We start from the raw sequence: 20,977 nt of genomic DNA, 5'->3' as shown, positions 1-20,977 counted from the left end.
TTTTACTCGTTTACCAACTGACGTAGGGCCTGTCGCTTGTCGCACACGCACACGCACACGCACACGCACACGCACACGCACACGCACACGCACACACACACACACACACACACACACACACACACACACACACGCTGGCTCAACCAGACCCTGGGACAACACAAGGGTTAACTGATTTCTCCTCTGAGCCAGAACAGGATAAAAAGATCTTCACCTCATCTCAATTCCAACCAACCTGGAGTGTGTGTCTGTGTGTGTGTTCAATGAGTGTGTTGTGTTTAAATATTTACCCCAGCTGCCTCTTTCTTTCTGTATGCGTACATCAAAAACAAACAGAAACCATCAGCAGAAATAGAGAGAAATCAACCACATACCTCATCAGGTTTTGCAAACCCTGTTTGCTGGAGTTTCTCCTCAGCAGTGCGTTGGACATGTTGACCACTTCTCGATCTACTACTTCTAATTCTTCTTCTTCTTCTTCTTCTTCTTCTTCTTCTTCTTCTTCTTCTTCTTCTTCTTCTTCTTCTTCTTCTTCTTCTTCTTCTTCTTCTTCTTCTTCTTCTTCTTCTTCTTCTTCTTCTTCTTCTTCTTCTTCTTCTTCTTCTTCTTCTTCTTCTTCTTCTTGTCGTCTCACCTCTGGCAGAAACAAAACAGATCACACCGGCCGCTGAGAATTATTTTCTCCTCTTCTCTGACTCGACACGTGAAGGCAGCTTTCTGTCCAGCAGCAGTACTGAAGCCCGGTGCTCAGATAGTGCGAAAACGTTGGATTGTGTCGTACTGTTACAGGCTCCTCCAGTGGTTACACACTCCCACCCACTCACACACATGCACACTTTCTTTCTGCTGGATATCACACACAAGGCTTCTCCCCTGCAATGCCTGTTGGGAATGTCAGTGGTGCTCAGAGTGACTACCTCCTCAGTCTCTCAGAGGCTGGGTTTTTAGTCATTAACACCCCCCCTCCTTCTGTCTCTCTCTCTCTCTCCCTCTCTCTATTACACACACACACACACACACATACACACACACACACACAATACTTTCCCCCTCCCAGTCCTACAAAGTTATTGGAATTTTAACTTTTCGTCATATCATGTGACCGTGGCCTGGTGTCAAAGTTTGATTACACGCCATCAAAACACAAGCTACTTTATCTCAGGCATATTTGGTTCAATCAAGTCCAAACTAGGCATGTAAGACAAGAGTTGCGACCTGATGACATCTACAAAGACACCATGACTTAAAATCACAGCACCACCTGCTGGCTACAGGAAGTGAAGCGTTTATCCTTGCCGCAGTGCGCAAACGCATGCAATGCGGAGCATGCGCTTGGTGATCGAACGCTCTCTCTTCCCTGACCGCAACAGACTTGAAATGGCGGTGTGCTCAAGCCCGTTAGTGCTACAACGTAGCCCTAGTTCTTATTATTATTATTAGGGCCCGAGCAACGAAACGGTGTAAGGCCCTATTGATGGGCTTGGCAAAATGGCTCAACAGCGCCACCTGGAACGCAGCCCCTAGGTTTCCCCATGGCCGATCTTCACCAAAATCTGAATCCAGGTGTATCGTGACTAATCATAGAAAAAAGCCTCTTGGAGCATTATGAAAAACGCAACAGGAAGCCCGCCATTTTGGATTTAGTGGCCATTTTGTCCATATTCCGCATATTTACTTTGACAATCTTGTCGTAGGGCTTTCATCAGATCAACTTAAAATTTAGACGAGTGTCTTCACAACAAGATGGAGATCTAAATTTATTTGAATTTTAACTTTTCGTCAGAGAGGGGCCTGGCGTCAAAGTTTGATTAAACGCCATCAAAACACGGGCTTCTGTATCTCGGACATATTTGGTCCAATCAAGTCCAAACTAGACACATAAGACAAGAGTCGCGACCCGCAGACATCGACACAGAAATCGTGACTTAAAATCACAGCGCCCCCTGGTGGCAGCAGGAAATGTCTTGTTTTTGGTCAGCTTACACTTGGAAGTATTCCTCCTCATCCACTTTGCGCAACCATGTCAAACTGTGTCAAATGGGACAAGCGCTTGGTCATCGAACGCTCTCTCTTCCCCGACCGCAAAAGACTTGAAACGGCGGTGTGCTCGGGCCCGTTAGTGCTACAACGTAGCCCTAGTTTTCCTTGTTTTCGTTTTTTCCGAACCTGCCCCTGACAGTCTCTTGTCAACAGCTGCACACATCAAGTAAACTCCCTCCCCACTCTAAAATTGGCAGGATTTCAATCACCTATTAATTGCAAAATATATTACACTGTGTAAATTTAAATTAATTGAACAATAAAAAAATTAAAATTTTAAAATAAAAAAACAACCTGCGCGCACAATTCCTGCGTAATGGGTTTCTGCGCATGATGTGCGCACGCAGCTTTTTAAACATTTTATTAAGTTTTTTTATTAAATTTTTTTTGTTTTTTTATATATTTAATTTGAAATGGTTATGGTTTATTTTCGTTTTTAAATTAACATATTATTAGATATTGTGCAATGAATAGGTGGTTGAAGTCCTGCCAACACGATAGCCTGCCAAACTTAACCATGAGTTCGGACCCAGCTCCTGTGTCCACTGGTGTCCTGGTTCCTGCCTTGGCAGCGTAGTGGCGTGGGGCTGGCTCATCCCTGCGGCCCAGGGAGCTCATTTCTTCGCGCTGGTTCAGGGGTAAATGATGCTGGTCTTCACAGGTGACTGACCTACGCAAGCCTGTAGCTGCCCCCCACCCCCCACAGGAGATTAGGTGCTTGTGTGTGTGTGTGGCTGCTGCGCTTCCCGGTTCTTCCCGGCATTACGCTGCCGGTGCGAACATGGGCGATGAAATGAGGCTGACCGCTTTTCGCAGCACTTCTACCTCCGGTGCGTCCCGGGGTTAGAGGATGGTGTGACGTTAATACATTGTTTTACATTGCATGTGTCACGTCATGATAATTCAGTCTCTTGTGCCGCCCTCTCGGCATTTTTCACCCTATGCAACCACGCATGTTGCCTGTACCAGGAGCCGCCCCTGATGGAGTAGATAATAGTCATCAAAAATAACAAATCAACTAAATTTGGAAGTTGGTTGGATTTGATTGTTTTTGAGTTTCTGGTTTTTCTTGGAGACAAAGAATGGATGTAGTGGATGATGTTGTGACTTAAGTTTTGGATAAAATGTGGGAGTACTCGGACATATGATTATATATACACTGCATATTTATATTTCATATATTCTTCAAATCTTGATCAGATATGAAAATACTGTTGAGCTCGTTGGATGTTTAGAGTAAATGTGTTTATTTACTGATTGTTTTGTCAAATATTTTGTAATATTTAGAAATTTAAAAAAAAAACATTCTAGAAACTTGACTTCCTTATTAACATCAGGTTTTATTCAGAGAGAAAGTAAAAACATTTTTCATCTGAGTCTTTCTTCTTGAGGACAATGGCTGGTATGTGGCTTTTACAAACAAATCCGAGCAAAACAAATTACATTACAAAAAAATCTGTCTTATATTAAAAGACATGTTGTATTTAGCTTGTTGTTGCATCCTGGTGGTCTCATGACACTGAAGGTGAAAACAGCATCACATTTTGGTATTTGTTTGTTCATAAAAAATTACTGTAAACTAAAGCTGCCTACAGACACCCACTGAAGTTTGGACATTTTCCACATGGGCTGGATGTGGGAACTCAAACGCCAGAGTGCGTTGCTCCCGACATTTTCAAAAAATGTTCCTAATGGCCCCGAGATTTTAATGTCTGAGTGAGCCCATGTGAGAATACAGCAGGAAAGCGCCCGGATAATATCATTATCTGGAGTTCATGACTGAAAACAGCTTTAGGGGGAAACAAATGAAAAATAGAAACACACATACACTAAACTTAATTTGCCATTATTAAGAATATAGACTAAAACATTCTTCAACCAATCTGATGAGACAAGATAGAAGACAGGAAACAGTAGAGAAATGAGCACTCCTCCAACAAGCCTTGGTTTCTCCTCTACAGCACTTTGTATCGGCTTTTGCTCGTCGGCTGGTAGGAATTTTGCTAGAAGGAGAAGAAAAGGCAGTGAGAAACATATTTGTATTTACACATACAGGGGAACAAACCCCCACACAAGGAAACAGCTCCTATTTAAGCTGATATCAACATTATGTCCACTACTCGTTATTGATTTCAAGGAGCAAAAGATACTTACTAATCTGATGAGTTCTTCCTTGATTAACCGAGTAATCTCTGTCTTGGCTTTCTGCACAGCCAGCTCATTAGCACCTGGAAAACAAACATAACATTAATATACAGTATATGTGGATTAATCAAACACCAGGGAAAAACTACCAGGAGTGAGATATTATTTCCCCAACACTTACTCTCAATAGCCAGATAGATCTTGCGTTCTCCCTCCTTGGGCTCTTTGCCTGGAGGGAAATAGGTTCCTCTGATGGTGATGGCAGCTTCGGAGTATTCGCCAATCCTCTGCAGAGCTTCTTTAGATGTCACCTTCCACCTGGCCGTCTGGACAAGAAGAACAGAATAAGGATTATATTATATTAAATACTTCTCTTTCTCCATTTGTCCAAGTGGATGATACCAACTACTACACTACTTTAACAACAAGTCTTAGGCTGTAAACTGTTGTTTCCCTCTCTTGCTGAAAGCTTTGAGCCTGTTTTACTCTGCAAGAATGAAACAAATCCGGCTTGTTTGATTGAGTGTATTCGGGTGTGGTTAAACATGTGCTGTCTTACATTCGACCCACATTTCTCTCTCCAAACCCATCCCAGCCCGACCTGAACCTGGCATGCATTCCGTCTTTTTGTGTCAAGCCAAACCCAGACCCAAATATTAAAAAAATCAGGCTCGGTTCAGGTTATCACACTCTTGCATCTGTGTCATTGAAAATTACAAAAGCACAGATGAAAACTAGACGTGAAATGTGCTGGATATTCCGGGCAGGGCTCTGCACTGTGTGCTGCTGACCTGAGGGAAGTCGTTGATTTCCAGCTCCTCTTCGTATCTCTTGACCGTCTCTGCCTGTTCAGCTGCCTGCCGCTCCTCCTCAAGCTTCTCCACAGGCGTGTAGTTCAGCTTGGCATTGATCTTCTCTGCCAGCTGCTCCGCGATGGTCTTTGCCGACACAGAGGGCGTCATGATGGTGCCCCCCCGCAGGATGGCGTTCGTGGCCTGTTGCATCACATCCTGTACAAGAGAAAGAGCTTGTTTTGGTATTTTTGTTTGGAAAAGTATCTAGACACAAAACATGACACATACAAACTAAATGAATTATATAAAAACTATAAAAGCAAATGGAAAATTAACAAAGAAAAAAAACATTAGACGAAGAGCTTTTGCACATTTTAGGTTAAGGTGGTATAAATAACTCGTTTTAAATTTTTTATATATTGTTCTAGTCATCCAGAAAACAGACTGAAGGAGGAGACCATAGATGGGAAGATTATCAGTGCAATTGTCTATATTGTGATGAAATATTATAGTTATTCTCTTTAGTATCTACTTGACGTACCTGAGCCTCGGCTCCCAGGTTTTTCTGAGCGTTGATCTTAAGCGCCAGCCTTTTGGCCATCTCCAGTTTCTGGATGTTTCCAGCAGATTGGGGTCCAGCGCCTGGCATCCCTCCTCCACCGGCAGCTGCTGCGTTGGAAGCTGATCCTGCAGGACCGGAAGCCGACCCGGGAGCAGACAGGTCTTTCACCCTCTTCTTGGAGTTGAACATACTCTCTATCTGCTCCTCAATCTGAGGAGGGGGAAAAGTAAGGGGGACGATTGAGTTGAGTTGGACTTGTTATTGGTTAATCTGTAATGATGATGTACTTATAACGGGGAAGACAGCAAACAGATAAAAGCGTCAATATGATGCAGAGAAACAGACGAGTCAGACAATTAGTTCCATAAACACATCACTATTTTAAATCATGCAATAAACAATGAAACTGAAAAGGTCACTCACATCAAGCGCTCCGTCCTCGTCATCAGAGTCCTGCAGGCCGAGAGCAGCTTTCTGCAGCTTCTTCCTCTCATTGGCCAGAGCGTGTTCTGTCTCGTCAAACTTGAAGCCTTTTCCTGAGAAGCCGCTGCTGCTCTTAATTGTCTTACCCTCCTGTTTGGATAGAAAAATAGGATGGTCAAATATCAGGGTCAGGCTATGAATTTAATGGTCACATTGATTTAATATTTTTGAAAGATTGTCACAAATTTCTAGCTCACATACAGTGTTGCTTGACGATTGAATTTAGCTTTGTCTCACACACACACTCAACAGTTTATATTCCTCTTTCCCTCATCTTACCAATTTCTGTTGGTCTTTGAAGGAGGCCCAGAGCTGCTCCAGCTCTGGTGGGACAAGAGAAGATGAGAGCTCCAACGCTTTGATGATGTCACCAGCATAGCGAACCTGGTCCTGTGTGATGAAGGTGTAAGCGAATCCCTGAGAGAAAGAGCAAGATGTAGAACAAAACATGTCAAGATTTTGTATTCTGTTATCTGTCCACTGATATTGCACACAATGCAACCGCCAGTTAAGATATTCTGTGAGTAGATTTTGCAACTTTTCTCACATTTCTCACTGATTTGTAAAGTTACACCCCCTTTCAGATGACTGACCTTGTTACCGGCTCTGCCCGTGCGCCCAGCCCTATGGACATAGTCCTCGTAGTGGTTGGGACAATTGTAATTGACGACCAGGATCAGCTGCTTGACGTCCAGGCCTCTGGCTGCCACAGAGGTGGCCACCATGAGGCGACAAGCCCCATTCTTGAAGTCATTGATGATGCTGTCTCTGTCGTATTGGTCAATTCCTACCGAGGAGCCAAGGGAAGGATTAAACGAAAACCTGTAACCTAGACATCACCATGGCAGATAGCCCATGAGCCCCATATTACATGTGATTTTCTTTATAAACGTCATATAAGGTCCTGTGTGTACGTGGTGACTTTTCTTTCCCCATCAAATTGTTTCTTAACACAAACATTTACTTGTCACGGTTATCAAAGATCAGAAATTGACTGTCCCTATTTCAACTGTTGCAACAGCAGAAACCCAACAGTCTGAATCAAAGTAGTCTTTATTACTTCATATATATTGCAGTTTATTTAGATATGCTAAAAATATCTAAAAACAATATAATCAGTGGCTCACCTCCATGCAGTGACATGCATGGGTACGAAGCTTTCATCAGGTCTTTCAGCAGCCCGTCCGCGTGCTCCTGTTTGTCAACAAAGATAATGACCGAGCCCTTCTCCTGGTAGTGACCCAGAATCTCCAGCAGCTTCAGGAACTTCTTGTCCTCATCAATCACCAGCTACAGAAACAGAGAAGGAAGTCAGTGACATGTGAGAACTCGGATGGATTACCAGTGTGAATTTGAAAAAAGTACAACAAAAAAACAAAAGTTCTATTTCACTTAAACCCCTTTGCATTTAGACAGAGAGATGAAATGTAGATGTTTTACCACATGTTGTTCCACATCTGAGCAGACGACACTGCGGCCTCCCACCTGGACCTCAAGAGGCTTTATCAGGATCCTACGAGCCAGTGCCTCCATGGCTCTGGGGAAGGTGGCTGAAAACATGACTGTCTGACGGTCTGGGCGCACATTGTCCACGATACGCATCACCTGGTGGAGGACAAAGGAGACACATGAAGGTTTGTGAATTTTGTCACCTCTTTTTTTGGGCCAACGTAAAAAATATCTGAAACAGTTCCGGCTTTTTTGAGGCCACCAAACATTGACAGTTGCAGCAACAGAAAAAAACATTATGGAAAAGCCATGTAGGCCATGTATAACTATAAAAGAGACCCACCTGCGGCTCAAAGCCCATGTCAAACATCCTGTCTGCTTCATCCAACACCACATACGTAGATCTTCGCAGATTGGTGACTCGGCCTATAAACCAATGGAGAAGGGCATGGAGAAAAAGTTAACTTGAAGAAAAGTCAGTACTTATGCACATTCTGTCTTCATGAAAGTAATCTAATAATCAGAAAACCTTTTGCTGGATATAGCTTCTACACATTACTTCACAGGAAAACAAGTGATCTTAAGTTCAGCACACTTTTCAGTAGTCTAATTTCAATTGGCCAGGGTTTTCATTTGATTTGTAATTAATATATCTAAATATTGTTTTGCTCGTCTCTGGTCTTGCGTACCATCTCATGAGGGACCTAGAAAAGTCAGAAAACAGCCTCAAGATACAACACAAGAGATGGAGCCCCATCAAGCATTATCTGCGCCTTTTTACCTACAAGGGAAACATATTACAGATTACCTCGCATGTGTGGAAGCCAAAAAAACCCTTTTTACTTTCATAACCATCGATATAATGCCCATTTCAAGTGTCAGCAAATACAAGTTACTACCGTCTGAAAACATTAACAGCATTCACAGCTTTATATGAGCAGTCAGAGCTCCACAGGGCTCTACAAATATCGTTAATTGTATCCTTAAATTAAAAATAATTAAAGAGACAGATGAAGTATAAGGGATGCATGAAAAACTTTTAGCTTTGAATATCAAGTTGCACATTTGTACTTAAGCAGTTACATATGAAAGAATAATGGGAGTATATTTAGGCCTACTTAAACAACAACACTGTAGAACCCTGGTTGAGCACTCTGACTATTCTCATTTCAAATAAGAAATTCTCTATATCCATGTTACGATACAGATATCATATACTGGTCATCCTGGCTTGGAGACTGAAGAACCGTGGAGGCAGCACCAGGTTCACCTACCTGTACTTGCCCTGATCTTCAGGACACAGCAAAGTCTTCACTGATTGCAGAGGTGGTCAAATAGTGCGACAGTTTAGTAAGTGGTACTGATGTGGATCATTATGTGCTTCATCATATTGTAACAATAATTCCATGCAAGATAATTAACAAAACGTTCACAAGGCATCAAAAGGTGCTTGTTTGCGTCAACTCCCCGTCAGAAGGAAAAAAGTATATGAACTCACCACTGTTGGCCCCCAACATGTCAATCATTCTTCCTGGTGTACACACAATGATCTCAGCTCCTCTCTTCAGCTCAGCAATCTGCAACACAACAACAAATTACATCATAAATAAAATGCTCAGCTGCAGAAATGTAAAATCATGAAAAGTTTATTAAAAGCACAGCAGGATGATGCGTTTGTTGCAATTTGCTCAGAATAAGTTTACCTGTTCGCTGATACCAGTGCCTCCATAAACACACACCACCCTGAGCCCCAGCGACTTGGAGAACTTCTTACACTCCTTGGTGATCTGCAGAGCCAACTCTCTGGTCGGAGTCATGATTATACCTTCAGAGGGGGGGGGGGGGAAGGAGGCGAGAAAAGAGAACATGTTTTAAATTGAACGCTCATATTCCACCATATTTAATAACTGTGACAGAAAATATTTGCCAAGTATATTATCAAAAGTAAAATTGACTTGAATTACTTACTGATGGGTCCCTCAGCCTCTTCCAGGGGCCTCTGATCCATTATATGTCGGAACATGGGCAACAGGAAGGCTATGGTTTTCCCACTGCCGGTTTTAGCGATGCCAATGAGGTCTCGGCCGGACATGATGGCAGGGATGGCCTGGGCCTGGATGGGGGTGGGTTTGTCGTAGCTGTGCCTAGGTACATTTGGGAGAAAGAAATGAACACAAATACAAATTTAAGGTGGCGATTCATAAAGAATCAAGTGTCATTTAAAATCTGAATATTCATGTGATGCGAGTTGTTCATATCCAGCTGCATATGAATGTATATATATTTTTTTTTTAAACGGAAGCTACTCATTGTACATTAACACAAATCTGTGCTCAGGCCGTTTACAAAACAAGATGACGGCCCAACTATCTTTGACTGAATGTGATCACCATTGATATTGCCCCCAGAATGTTGCCTCACAACCATCACCACCAGTCAGACTTACTTCTTCATAGCATGAAGGATCTTCATTGATATCCCGCACTGCACCCAGGTCTTGATGGGTTTGGGGCAGCCCTTCCCTTTTACAACAATGCCTTCCAGGTCCAACCTGTAAGAGTTCACGTCTGTAGAGATAGAAAAAAGCAAAACGTTATATAGACCATGATGGATGAAGACAACACACACGTGTATAATCTGACAAAAGGAGCAGTTAACCTTCTCAAGGAACAAGTATTTGCTAGTTTAACAGCCTGATAAACTGGTGGGCATGTTAAGCAGCTTTCAGACATGCACTGATCTCTGCAGATTCTCTGTATTTTCTCCAGAGGAGGTGCATGTGTGAACGCAAATGTCAGAGTGAGAGGCTCCAGATTATCTTCAGACTTTATCCGCCTGGCCTCCTGGTATAAAGTCCATAGAAAGTGACGCTTCTAACGTGTGACAGATAAAACAATTGAAAAGAAAACAAATATCTGAATTTGTTTATATGAAATAACGGTGTCTTACATAAAGAAGACTATGACACTTGTGAATGTGTGAAAGGCAGGCTCAAGACCCAGTTTTTCGTCTTTACTCTCAGGTCATGTCTGACAATGGATTCATTGTACACTCAGCAGAAGCTGTCCTATGGCTGTATAAGTCTAAAATCTAATTTGTATTATAATGATGTTAGATGCAGCCTAACAATATACAATAGCGTAGGGGATATGTGGCACTTTTCAATTTCAATTTAATCTCTGTGATGGGATCCAAACTGAAAGGATGATTGATTCACATTTTCCTGTTTACCGACCTTCTTGAGTCATCTTGGCCAACTCAGGCACCTCCACATAGAAGTTTTTACGGTATGACTCGTACTGGATCTTCCCGTGGTCAACAGGCTCCAGGACTTTCCTTGTTTTGGTCTGGAAACCTGTCAGAGCCGTTTGCAGATCCACCTCCTCCTCCTCTGATGAGTACTGTCAAACACAACCATAGTTGAAAATCATTCTCACAACAGAAATACAGGTTTACTTACTGTTCATGTGACATCCTTACCCAAAAAATCATCAACTAGGGGAAAAAAATTACCTCCATGGCATCCTGGTCATTCTCCATCAGCTCGCCCTTCTTCTTGTGAGTGTTGGGTCCTTTCTTGGTTTTCATAACAGTCGTGCACTTAGACATTGATATCGCTCCTTTCTGTTGAGGATGAAAAAATACATACATCATTATTATTTGACAAAACAGCACAAGAAAACTTCCATGAAGAACTTCTGAATGTTGGGAGACAACCTTATATTGACGTAGGACACTGGACATAAAAATGACAAATCCCTCTCACACTCACCTGATCATTTCCCTTCACTCCTCCCATGTTGAATTTCTTGACCTCCTGCTTCACCTCCTCCATGTAGGCATCCAGAGGATCAATGTCATCTTCCTCTTCCAGCAGCTCCATAGGAGTCTCCTTCTCCTTCTCTTCTTCCTCCTCCTCCTCCTCTGCCTCCACCTCCTCCTCTTTCTTCTCCTCCTTTATCTCCATCTCTTTCATCTCCTCTTTCTCTTCTCCATCGTCATCATCGTCTCCCTCCATAGGTGCTGAACCTTCCTCGTCATCGTCTGAAATGAAGAGTCAATCATTAGGGCTCTGCAGCATTAAAGCAAAGGTCTGTATTGATCAAATGATCAGTTAACTGATGAAAGTAGATTAAAACATTATAATGTATTTTATTTAACTTCTTATCAAACACAATTAACATACTTTACTGGATAAATACTGCTTTTACAATGTTAAATAAAAGGTTCTATATAATATGAATAATTATAAGTATTGCAGGTTATTTTAAACTGTGCTTCACACCTTCATCATCCTCGAGGCTCCACTTCTTTCCCTGCTTCATCTCCTCCAGTTCTTTCTTGAGCTCTCCGATGCTTGTGATTGCCTTCTGCCTCTGCTCTATTCTCCACTTCTCCACCCGCTCCTTCCTTTTCCTCATCTCCTCCTCCAGCTTGTTCTGGTCAAAGTCTTGCTGCACCGACACAAGAGAAAGATTTGTAACATTTTCCTTCCAGTATGTGGTGACATTATACTGACTGGCGAGAACTGAAGCTACAGAACTTACATCCTCAATCTTTTCATCCTCTTTCTCCTCTTTAACCTTTTTCTTTTCAGATAAAGGGTCAATGGTGTCCTCCTCCTTGCCCCTTGATCTATATGTAAGACAACAAAAAAAGAGTTATAGAAACTGTAGATAATGTGACCCCCACGCCGAGACAGTAACTATCTAGAACCATTTAGGGTTATTGTTTGGCTTCATTTTGAGAAATCCTACTACTTCAACTCAAATTTAAGGACAAGTCAACAACATGTTCTGGTTACATTAACTAAACATTCTTTATCTGATAAAAACATTTTAAATGTATGACCCTGGGCGACAGTGTGTCCTGCTGGATTGTGTATGCTGCACAAATATATCCTGAAGATTTTCTGGGCTTCTGGTTAGTTAATGTCATGTCTCACTTTTCATCTGTTCTCCTGCTCTTGTTGGGGCTGCCGGATCTGGACCTCCGGGCTCTGCTCCTGCTGCCTGACCTCCTTCTCTCTCTGCTTCTGGACCTCCTCCTTTCTCTGCTCCTGGATCGCCTGAACGACAAACACAAACATATGACATCAAGACAGAAATGACCGGAGGGGAAACGGTCTCTTTCTCAAGAATAATTTTGTGATAACACCAATTCAGCCAATGAAAACACAACAAACACCACATTTATTAAACCTTCTTCAAACATACCTCATGACGGCAGAGTGAGGGAGTAAATATGGTTTTGTTATGTAACAGGTAGAACAAACAAATTATTAAGTTGTAATGGGGCCAAGTTAACATGATTCTCATCAAAGTCTCCTCTACAGTCTTATCTGGGTATTGTGGTAGTTCACAGCTTTGAGAAACGATGCTAGTATCATACAAAGTGTGATCAACGATCTCATCCCAGATCAAATGGACTACCAGTGACCTGACTTTTAAACTGTAAATTCAACTATCAACAACTTTAGTGTTTAATCGTAGACAACATGAGGACATAGAACTCCCACCTAGGTCGTTTCCTGTCTCTGGAGCGGGTCCTGCGGCGGTCCTTGCTCCGGGACCTGTCCCTCCGGCTCCGGTCTCGGTCCCGGTCCTCCTTCTTGGAGCGTTTGTCCGGAGAGCGGCTCTTCGAGCGGCTGCCGGAACGTCCTCGAGACGCGGATCGCTTCCTGTAGTGTCTGAGGAGCAAACAGCAGGAAACTGTTATTCATTTGTTTGTTATTCATATTCCACAGCTTGTGTGAGACCAAGTGTTGTGTCGGAGGAGCACTAACACACCGACGCGTTAGCTAGCATGCTAACGCTAGCCATGGGAATGAAAGCAACTCAGGCAGCGACAGAAGGAAACACAGGACGAACCGGATCTTTGTAACTTACCTCGACTCACGTCCCATGGCTGCTCCACAGAGTTTGGTCCGGTGCAAAAAAGGAAATCAGATCACGGATTGTGACGAACGACAGACGGTGAATGGTTGTTTGTGCCTTTGATCCTGCGCGTCAGAAAACTGCGACACACAAGTGCGACATATGAAATTACAAACTTAATAACAGAGTGCGCCCCCGTGCGGTGGGAGGTCAGAGCGGCGAGTACACATCATTCGCCCTGAATCACACAGTTGATGCCAAAATGAATCAATAATGAAATCTGTGAATCAACAGGTGTAAACTCATGCACGTATGAACATTAACAGTCTGATGATTCATGTACTTTGTAAAACAATAAACAAACCAGATGTAGCAAGCAATTCCTAAGTGTACTGATAATAACTTAAGTGTGTAAGGCAATATAAACAAATATAAAAAAAGATGTGACTGTAACAAAAACTGGTATCCATTTTAAAAACAAGAAAAACTATAAAATACAATTTCTAAAATTTCTAGGACTGCAAAGCAGCACTGGGCAGGCCCGTGCCCATGCATTCTGAAGCGTTGCATGTGTTTTGCCTGAAAAAAAAATGACTGAGGAAATATTGACACATAGAGCTGTTCAGGCTTGGACTCTGATCATGAGACAGACGTTTGGTAGTGATAGGACAATGCACAGTGGAGTTATGACAACATCGTCTCCTTTGGCGAAGGATGAACCTTCGCCGTACCTCAATGTTTACACTGTTTGAGGAAATGTCCCACCTCTGAGCGAGAGTGAGTGAGAGATAGGTCCCCTTTGCAAGACATAAAGATTGAGGCCCTAGGTGGTTGAGTGGCGTTCTTCAATAAGAAGGTTGGGGGTTCAATCCCCACTCTTCCCCATTTGCATGTTGAAGTGTCCTTGGCAAGATACTGAACCCCTACATTTTGAAAAAAAATAACAAATTAAATAAACATCAGAAAATAAATGAAAAGTAAATATCAAATTTTCTGCAAATGTTTGTAAGAATTTGAGCGTGTTAAAGCTCTGAAAGAGCATCTGATTTTCAACATGTTTTCTGGTTAATGCATTTTCAATATAATAAAAAACTCTATTCTTACCACTTAAAATGGTGATTACAGAGCAAAGTAATCTTCCTCTAAATATGACTGAGAAAATAAAATAAATAGCACAATGTTAAAGGTCCAGTGTGTAGGATTGAGGGGTATCTAGTTGTGAGGGTGCAGATTGCAAACAAACTATTGTATTTTGACATACCCCTGCTGCTGTGACAATTTAGTTTCCCTCTGGAGATCAACAAAGTTATCAACCGATCTAAATACCCTCTCCTTATCATGTTTATTCACATGCACTGTCCCTGCTACATTAAAACAGTTCAATACAAATCGAGAAGTGAGTCTTAAGTTTGTCCCACAAGTTGTATTTATTTGGTAAGAACGGTCTGGTTATTCATCCTGTGTATTTTATTGAAGCACAAACTGTTAAAATCATGTAGAGATTGAATTTGTTGCTTAAGTTCAAATATGTAAGAGCCAATAAAACAGTTATTCTGTAAACAGTATCAAAAACAACAAGTGGCTTAGACAATTAGTAAGATACATTAAATCACATCAATTCGTTTACATGAAATCCAAAATCCACGAATCCAAATATTCACATCAATAAATTAGGATGAAATTCATAGAGGACATGAACAGCACAAACCCACAGAGTACACTGTATATAAAGTATGTATATGCGTGAGGCCTGAAGGAAGCGAAGCGGAACACGTCACCATGAATTAATTGACACAAATAAGCGCACAAACTCCCACTGAAACTGCACTGGCAGAACTTCCGAGTAAAACCCAACACGTTCCCGTCAACTGTACATTTCATTACCTACAAACAGTTTATGAAGTTTACTGCCTTTTAAAGCCGTGCACACATAACTCACTTAACATTCAAAGGCTAAATGCTTCTTCTGACTTATTACACAAAGTAAAATACTTGTTTATAATGTAGTTGGACCCCTTTGAAAAAAAGGTGTGATCGCAGCGGAAAACAAGACCTAACCCACAGCCTATGAGGAAGTCCATCAAAACACAAATATAAAGGATTCTTAACATCGGGAAACTGTTGCTCTAGAACACTTCACTTTTTCACCCGATGAAGAATTCATCATCTCCTGAATGTGAATGACAACGCTACAAAAATGTTCTTTTTAATCTTTAACAAACTAAAAGCTTAAAACTGTGTTTGTAACTTTTCCTCCTTGTTCTGTGACCTCAGTATAACAACATTTTTGAATGATGCAATTGAGAAAATGAACAGTTCTAGACCCATTGATACTACATTAAGTTGTTTCATTTTTTAACCTCCTGCCGTTTGTTCTTAGATCCATTAAGCTCTTTCTGTTCTAAAAGGTAGTGTGTTTAAAAGTCGGCGGATTTATTTTATCAACAGAAAAATCATGCAGCCGTGCTGCAGGTATTTAGAGTCTGTACCGCTGTGTTTCCTGCTAGTTGATGCATGTTCAGGAGGAAGTAATCCATTACAAATATGGTAGATCTCAGATTAATCACAGGAGAAAGTAAGGAATAATATAATCCAAAGATTTGATCAGAATCCTGAGGATAAAGTCAGAAGTCAGTTGTTCAGATTATTGAAACTAATCTCATAGCACTTGTTTCCAAAGTACCTAAACTTAAATTAAATTATAAAGTATTTTATAGTTAACCACCTGTATTAAGCCCTCTACTCAATTTAGTCATCGACTGTCAGTCACAACAGGTCAAGATCCTCAGTAACCCTCTCATCTCCAAGGTTGTGGTCAATTCCTCTGCATTTCAGTTGGTTCAGGAACTTGACAACTCAAATGTGTAAATAAAACATGACATGACATTCCTAACAGTGGTTTGTGGCAGTTTAGATTTTTGTTTTACAATGAGATGAACTGAAAATGCAATGACCCCAACCTTTCTAACCCTCTGTTCAGTTGAAATGAAAAAAAGAGCATCCATAGTGTTGCTGGAGATTTGGTTTAAAGGTCAGGTGCCTGCTGAGGAGTCAGGTTTATTAGCTGAGAATGTGACACCTTGTCCAGCTTATGCAACACATTTGGATGTATTAGGATAGAGGAGGACTCAGGCAATAATTCAGTTTCTCAAATTACCCCCTCTTAGCATTCAGTGGAATTGCGGTATGAACCTCATTTTACACAATTCGGTCAAATCCTGCCAGTGAGGGCAGCTAAACAGCATGTAGCCTGTCAGCGTGGGGCTCAGGTAATTGACAGATTTTGTTTTCCACACATGAAGAATATGTAGGATATATTTTTATCAAGATGATGCATCAAGATTCATGTGAGGTTGACAAGACTCAGATGGAATCAATGAACCCTTTGCAATTTAAGACCAATTATCTTCCACTTTTCACTGCAACGTTTTCCATTTCCTGAAAATAAATATTACTGGTCATTATAAACGCCTGTACACCTGTCACACACACACAGACTGTTCTTATGTTTCCGAGCGCCTGTAGCGAGCAGAAACAACATGGAGCTCTGGAGCAAACACTAGACTCGCTGGTTACATGTAGCTGAGCCTGGGTTAAACTCTGAAGTGCTGTAGAGATGAGCTCTCACGGCAGGGATTCATTTCCAGACTGTCGACAGCAAACCCACAGCAGAGGGCGTAAATAAGCATGCCTTGTTGCTATGGGGAACAGAAGGAGGGGTCAACGAGAAGGGGGGCTGGGTTACTGAGGTTCTGCTCCTCCATCAGGAGTCTCTGAGCCAATGAGGAGCAGGATCTCGTTGGAGAGGATGAAGGTGAAGAAGTAGGCGCATAGGTCGGCAAAGACATCGCCCATCCTCCTGTAGGTGTCCATGGAGCGGTTGATGACTTCAGAGGGGATGCCGGACAGCAGCAGGGCAGCGGTTAGCACAGTGGTCTGGATCTTCTTCTCTACCTGGAGAGACAGGAGTGGAATGCAAAGACACAATGAAACACATGGCTGCACTAAATGATAATTTACTACGTTTTAGAGCCTGTTTGATATAACAGTCAATTATGGAAAACAGACAAAAGCAACAAACCCATGTGTCTGAAAAGCTGAACGAAACCCATTGCTGCTTGATTAACAACTTAATGTCACAACTCACAACATCAATGTTTAGACTTGTTCACCACTTACCAGTGTCTCTACACCTCTACAACCATAACAGCCATCATTATTTATTTGACATCTTCACTAAAACATAAGAATCTGCATCTCAATAACACTGTTTGCTATCATACCAAATTATGCAAAAGGGACCAAGTGCAAACTCACCTTTGGAAAGTACTTGGACAGCCCCATGTAGGCCAGTTCAAGGGTCAGAAACGGAGCAAATATAGACTAGGATGAAATAAAATATGAGTCACATCACTGCAGCAACAATGCCTCTGTTATGCAGATACATCAACAATATCTTGTATGTGTATGTATCTGATTCGGATGATAAAACCTCTGCATTTAGTGTAAGTTTGGCCTAATGGTAGCTGATAACAATTAATAAAGACAATGAAAAGTCCCCTGTAGATAATACCAGTTACCTGCTGTAACTTGTGATGGATCTATCAATGCACTTAAACACCTTTAGCATCTGTTCTCTCATTGGTTATCATGTAAAGTGACCATTTTCACAGTCGTCACAGCAACAAGGTGTCGACAGCGGCAGACTCACCAGATACTTGCAGACGAACACCCGGACAAAGATGGCGAGGAGGACGCTGCCGACGAGCCTGAAGACTCTGAAGGGATCAAACTCCTCCGGCTCGGCCTCTCCTTCCTGGGTGGCCTTCTCGTTGGCCAGCTGACCTCGCAGTTTCATGGCATCATCGAAACGGGTCAGGTACTTTTGGAGGCCCTTGCGCGGGGACCCGCCGGTGTCGTCCGATGCCCGCTCCCCCCTGGGTCTCTGCCGGACCCCAAGGATGTCGTCTTCTATGGAGCCTCCGAGTGGCTCACTGCTGTCTGGCAGGGGCGAGCCCCTCCTCTCTGGGGTGGCGCTGTGGGAGCGGCTGCTGAGCCCGGAGGCCTCCGGCAGGAAAGGAGACGGCCTCTGCAAAGACGAGGGCGAGGACCACTCTGTTCTGTCGAGATCCAGATGGAAGCGAGGTTCTGTCGGACGCAGAGACGCTCCTGCTGAGGACGTGAGACAACATCAGGGATGGTAAGTCAAATTACAAACATGAGGTCATTCTAATCTCAAATGTGCTGCTTTTCTCGGTTTCAAATCAATGTAAATTAAACACGTTTATTTTCTTGAGGCAATTTTTTTATCTTGAATCCAATTTGTGTTATTTCTTCGTAAGACAAAAAGACACTGAACTAAAGTCTCACTCTGACCGGCTGTGATAAAATGCTAAGTGTTGTATATGTCTGTAGTTCTGCTCCTGGAGAAGTAATGAACTTAACAAAAACGGACACAACTGGCCGGTATTAGTGGCTTTGGGTTTAATCTGATCCCAGATCAACTGGTATATATATACTGGTCAAGCAAAAAAAACAAAAGTAATGTGATATTTATTGTGATGATTATCAATATTGACTAATATCTTAATTAGGGTTGCAAAGGGGCGGAAAGTTTCCGGTAAATTTCCGGACACTTTCCGGAAACTTTCCATGGGAAGTTTAGCTCGGGAATTTTGAAAAAAAATAAATATGCAAATTAAACGCTGAGCAGTAAAAACATCATTCAAAACTCTATTTTAAAGATGTATGGAATGCAGCACACGCTGCACGTTGAGTTTCAACCCTCCACTGTGCATTCTTCCATCACATGCACAGATAACTCCCAGCATCCTTCACTCTACAGCAGGGCTATTGAGGCCTGCTGTAGTGTGCAGGACTGGTCAGGTAAGTTTCAATGATATTACTGGGGAAAATATATTAGCATGCTGATTGAGGATTGTTCATCTGTTCATCTAGCCTATTTCCATTCATTTATCCATCAATTGTAAAATATGTTATATGTCATCTTATCTACAGAACAATGCCACATGCACTATCTCATGTGTGGAGACATTTCACCTCATCCAATGTAGAAGAAAAGGCTGTGTACATTTGCAAATACTGTGCAAAGACCTATGTTAAGAATGACACAACGATGCAGAAGCGTATAGTCAAGTGCCCAAAGTTTCCTCAGGGGTCAAATCAGCCTATGACAAAACAAAATGTTTATATTTATGTCTGTATATGACAAGTTAAATACAGTTAGTATAAATTACCCACAACATTTCCAGTTTATTCCCGTTAATTCCCATGGAAAGTTTCCAACTTTGAATATTCCCGGAATTTTGCAACCCTAATCTTAATATACATTTTGGCCATATTACAAAAGACAGACATCTGTTAACATCTGCTTTACTGATCTATTGATTATTTAAATTGTTATTATTGCCGTTTGAGTCTCTATGACTGGAAGTGAAACAGGTCTACGAGGAGCCACTGGAATCGGGGAGTTGCTGGTTTGAATCCCAGGCTGGAAGGATGCGTCACACCCCAACACCATTAAAGACATTGAAAACGAACATGGACAGAAGGTGACAGCGCTTTGCTCGGGGACATTTCATACCGCTGGGTTCAGCCTCGATCTTGGTGAAGCCCACGATCCTGTTCATCCTGTCCTCGGAGTTCATGAGCAGCTTCCTCCTGCGGATCTCCGCTCGCCGCTGAGCCGCCGACGCCGGAGCCGTCTTCTCCTCCACGGAGTCTCCGGACTCCATGTTGAAGTACACTGGGGACAGAAGACCAGTTTGTCCTCCGTGGAGACAAAGCGACGAGCCACTGGTCCGCTGGGGTCCACACAAAGGTCGCTTGTCTCTGAGTTAGACGGTAAACACTGCGGTATGGACGAGAGGGGGTCTGCAGGCACAGAGGACGCACGGTGATGACGTCACGTTGCGCATGACGAAGCGGTTCCTGCTGGTTCTCATCCCTCAGTGTTGACTCACAGGAAACACACACGCCTGACAGATCCGTGCAGGCAAAGTTTATGTTTCTCCCCCTTGATAAGAAACATGATTTTACCCTGCAGTTTGAAAATAATTATGGTACAATTAATTATTTTCCTCCATCAGTTCGTAAATATTTTCCTCATCAGTTTGTACATTTTTTTTTAATTTCCATGTTAGAAAAGATACAATTTATGAAAATGAAATGAAATAGCAACGTAACATGTTGATAATGTCTGATCAGCTTTAAAAACTAAGTCAAAGCTACAGAGTCTGAAACTTCTCAATGTGGCGTTTCCTTCAATTAAGTTTTTTTTAAATATTTAAATATTTAACAATTTCATTTTGATCTCAGCAAATTGTTAATCAAATTTTGTTTGAAACGTATTAAAATCAACATTGCGCACAATTCAGGAAATTCATCTTCAGATGAGTTTTTTTTTCGATAAGTCTGACCTAAGTTGCCACGGAAACACATTTACCCCATCATGATCTGCACTGTAATCTTGACACGGTTCAGCACTTTTTGACACAGGGAGTATTTTTTTTAAGATTGAAATATCTGACACTCCTCAAGTCAGCAAGTGTTGGTTTTATGAAAATTCTTAATGTGTGTTTAGCTCCTTTAAAGGTCCAGTGTGTACG

General features: G+C 42.1%; 2 protein-coding genes across 3 annotated transcripts; both read right to left on the bottom strand.

The window, feature by feature from the left end:
- Positions 1-3,360: 3,360 nt before the first annotated feature.
- Positions 3,361-13,473, bottom strand: ddx46 (DEAD (Asp-Glu-Ala-Asp) box polypeptide 46). Its single transcript, XM_061085674.1, has 23 exons — positions 13,362-13,473; positions 12,992-13,162; positions 12,419-12,541; positions 12,021-12,108; positions 11,759-11,927; positions 11,246-11,517; positions 10,987-11,097; positions 10,709-10,874; positions 9,920-10,040; positions 9,442-9,617; positions 9,177-9,298; positions 8,972-9,050; positions 7,817-7,899; positions 7,465-7,629; positions 7,152-7,314; positions 6,618-6,811; positions 6,304-6,441; positions 5,965-6,114; positions 5,521-5,751; positions 4,977-5,195; positions 4,367-4,511; positions 4,195-4,268; positions 3,361-4,043 (listed from the first exon to the last, which is right to left on the bottom strand). Exons 1-23 carry the CDS (start codon positions 13,376-13,378, stop codon positions 3,996-3,998), a joined length of 3,225 nt encoding a protein of 1,074 aa, XP_060941657.1. The 5' UTR covers positions 13,379-13,473; the 3' UTR covers positions 3,361-3,995.
- Positions 13,474-14,757: 1,284 nt separating this feature from the next.
- Positions 14,758-20,252, bottom strand: camlg (calcium modulating ligand). 2 transcript variants are annotated; one of them, XM_061085547.1, is made up of 4 exons: positions 19,954-20,252; positions 18,061-18,521; positions 17,667-17,732; positions 14,758-17,303 (listed from the first exon to the last, which is right to left on the bottom strand). In XM_061085547.1, the coding sequence occupies exons 1-4, from the start codon at positions 20,102-20,104 to the stop codon at positions 17,091-17,093; spliced, it is 891 nt and encodes a 296-aa protein (XP_060941530.1). In that variant the 5' UTR covers positions 20,105-20,252; the 3' UTR covers positions 14,758-17,090. The 2 variants fall into 2 exon arrangements, with proteins under 2 accessions (XP_060941530.1, XP_060941532.1); XM_061085549.1 differs by having other exon boundaries at positions 18,061-18,518.
- Positions 20,253-20,977: the final 725 nt, after the last annotated feature.

The sequence above is a fragment of the Limanda limanda genome, chromosome 14 (assembly GCF_963576545.1).
Source record: "Limanda limanda chromosome 14, fLimLim1.1, whole genome shotgun sequence".
Taxonomy (NCBI): domain Eukaryota; kingdom Metazoa; phylum Chordata; class Actinopteri; order Pleuronectiformes; family Pleuronectidae; genus Limanda; species Limanda limanda.
This window is presented reverse-complemented; position numbering and strand designations above follow the sequence as displayed.

Coding starts and splice junctions, on each gene's coding strand:
- ddx46 (XM_061085674.1), bottom strand. Junction 10,875..10,986: donor ATGACCAGGATGCCATGGAG/GTAATTTTTTTC, acceptor TGTGTTTGACAG/TACTCATCAGAGGAGGAGGA. Junction 6,812..7,151: donor ATGCATGTCACTGCATGGAG/GTGAGCCACTGA, acceptor GCTCCTCGGTAG/GAATTGACCAATACGACAGA.
- camlg (XM_061085547.1), bottom strand. CDS start 20,104: ATGGAGTCCGGAGACTCCGTGGAGGAGAAGACGGCTCCGGCGTCGGCG. Junction 18,522..19,953: donor GATCGAGGCTGAACCCAGCG/GTATGAAATGTC, acceptor TCACGTCCTCAG/CAGGAGCGTCTCTGCGTCCG. Junction 17,304..17,666: donor TGTCCAAGTACTTTCCAAAG/GTGAGTTTGCAC, acceptor CTGTCTCTCCAG/GTAGAGAAGAAGATCCAGAC.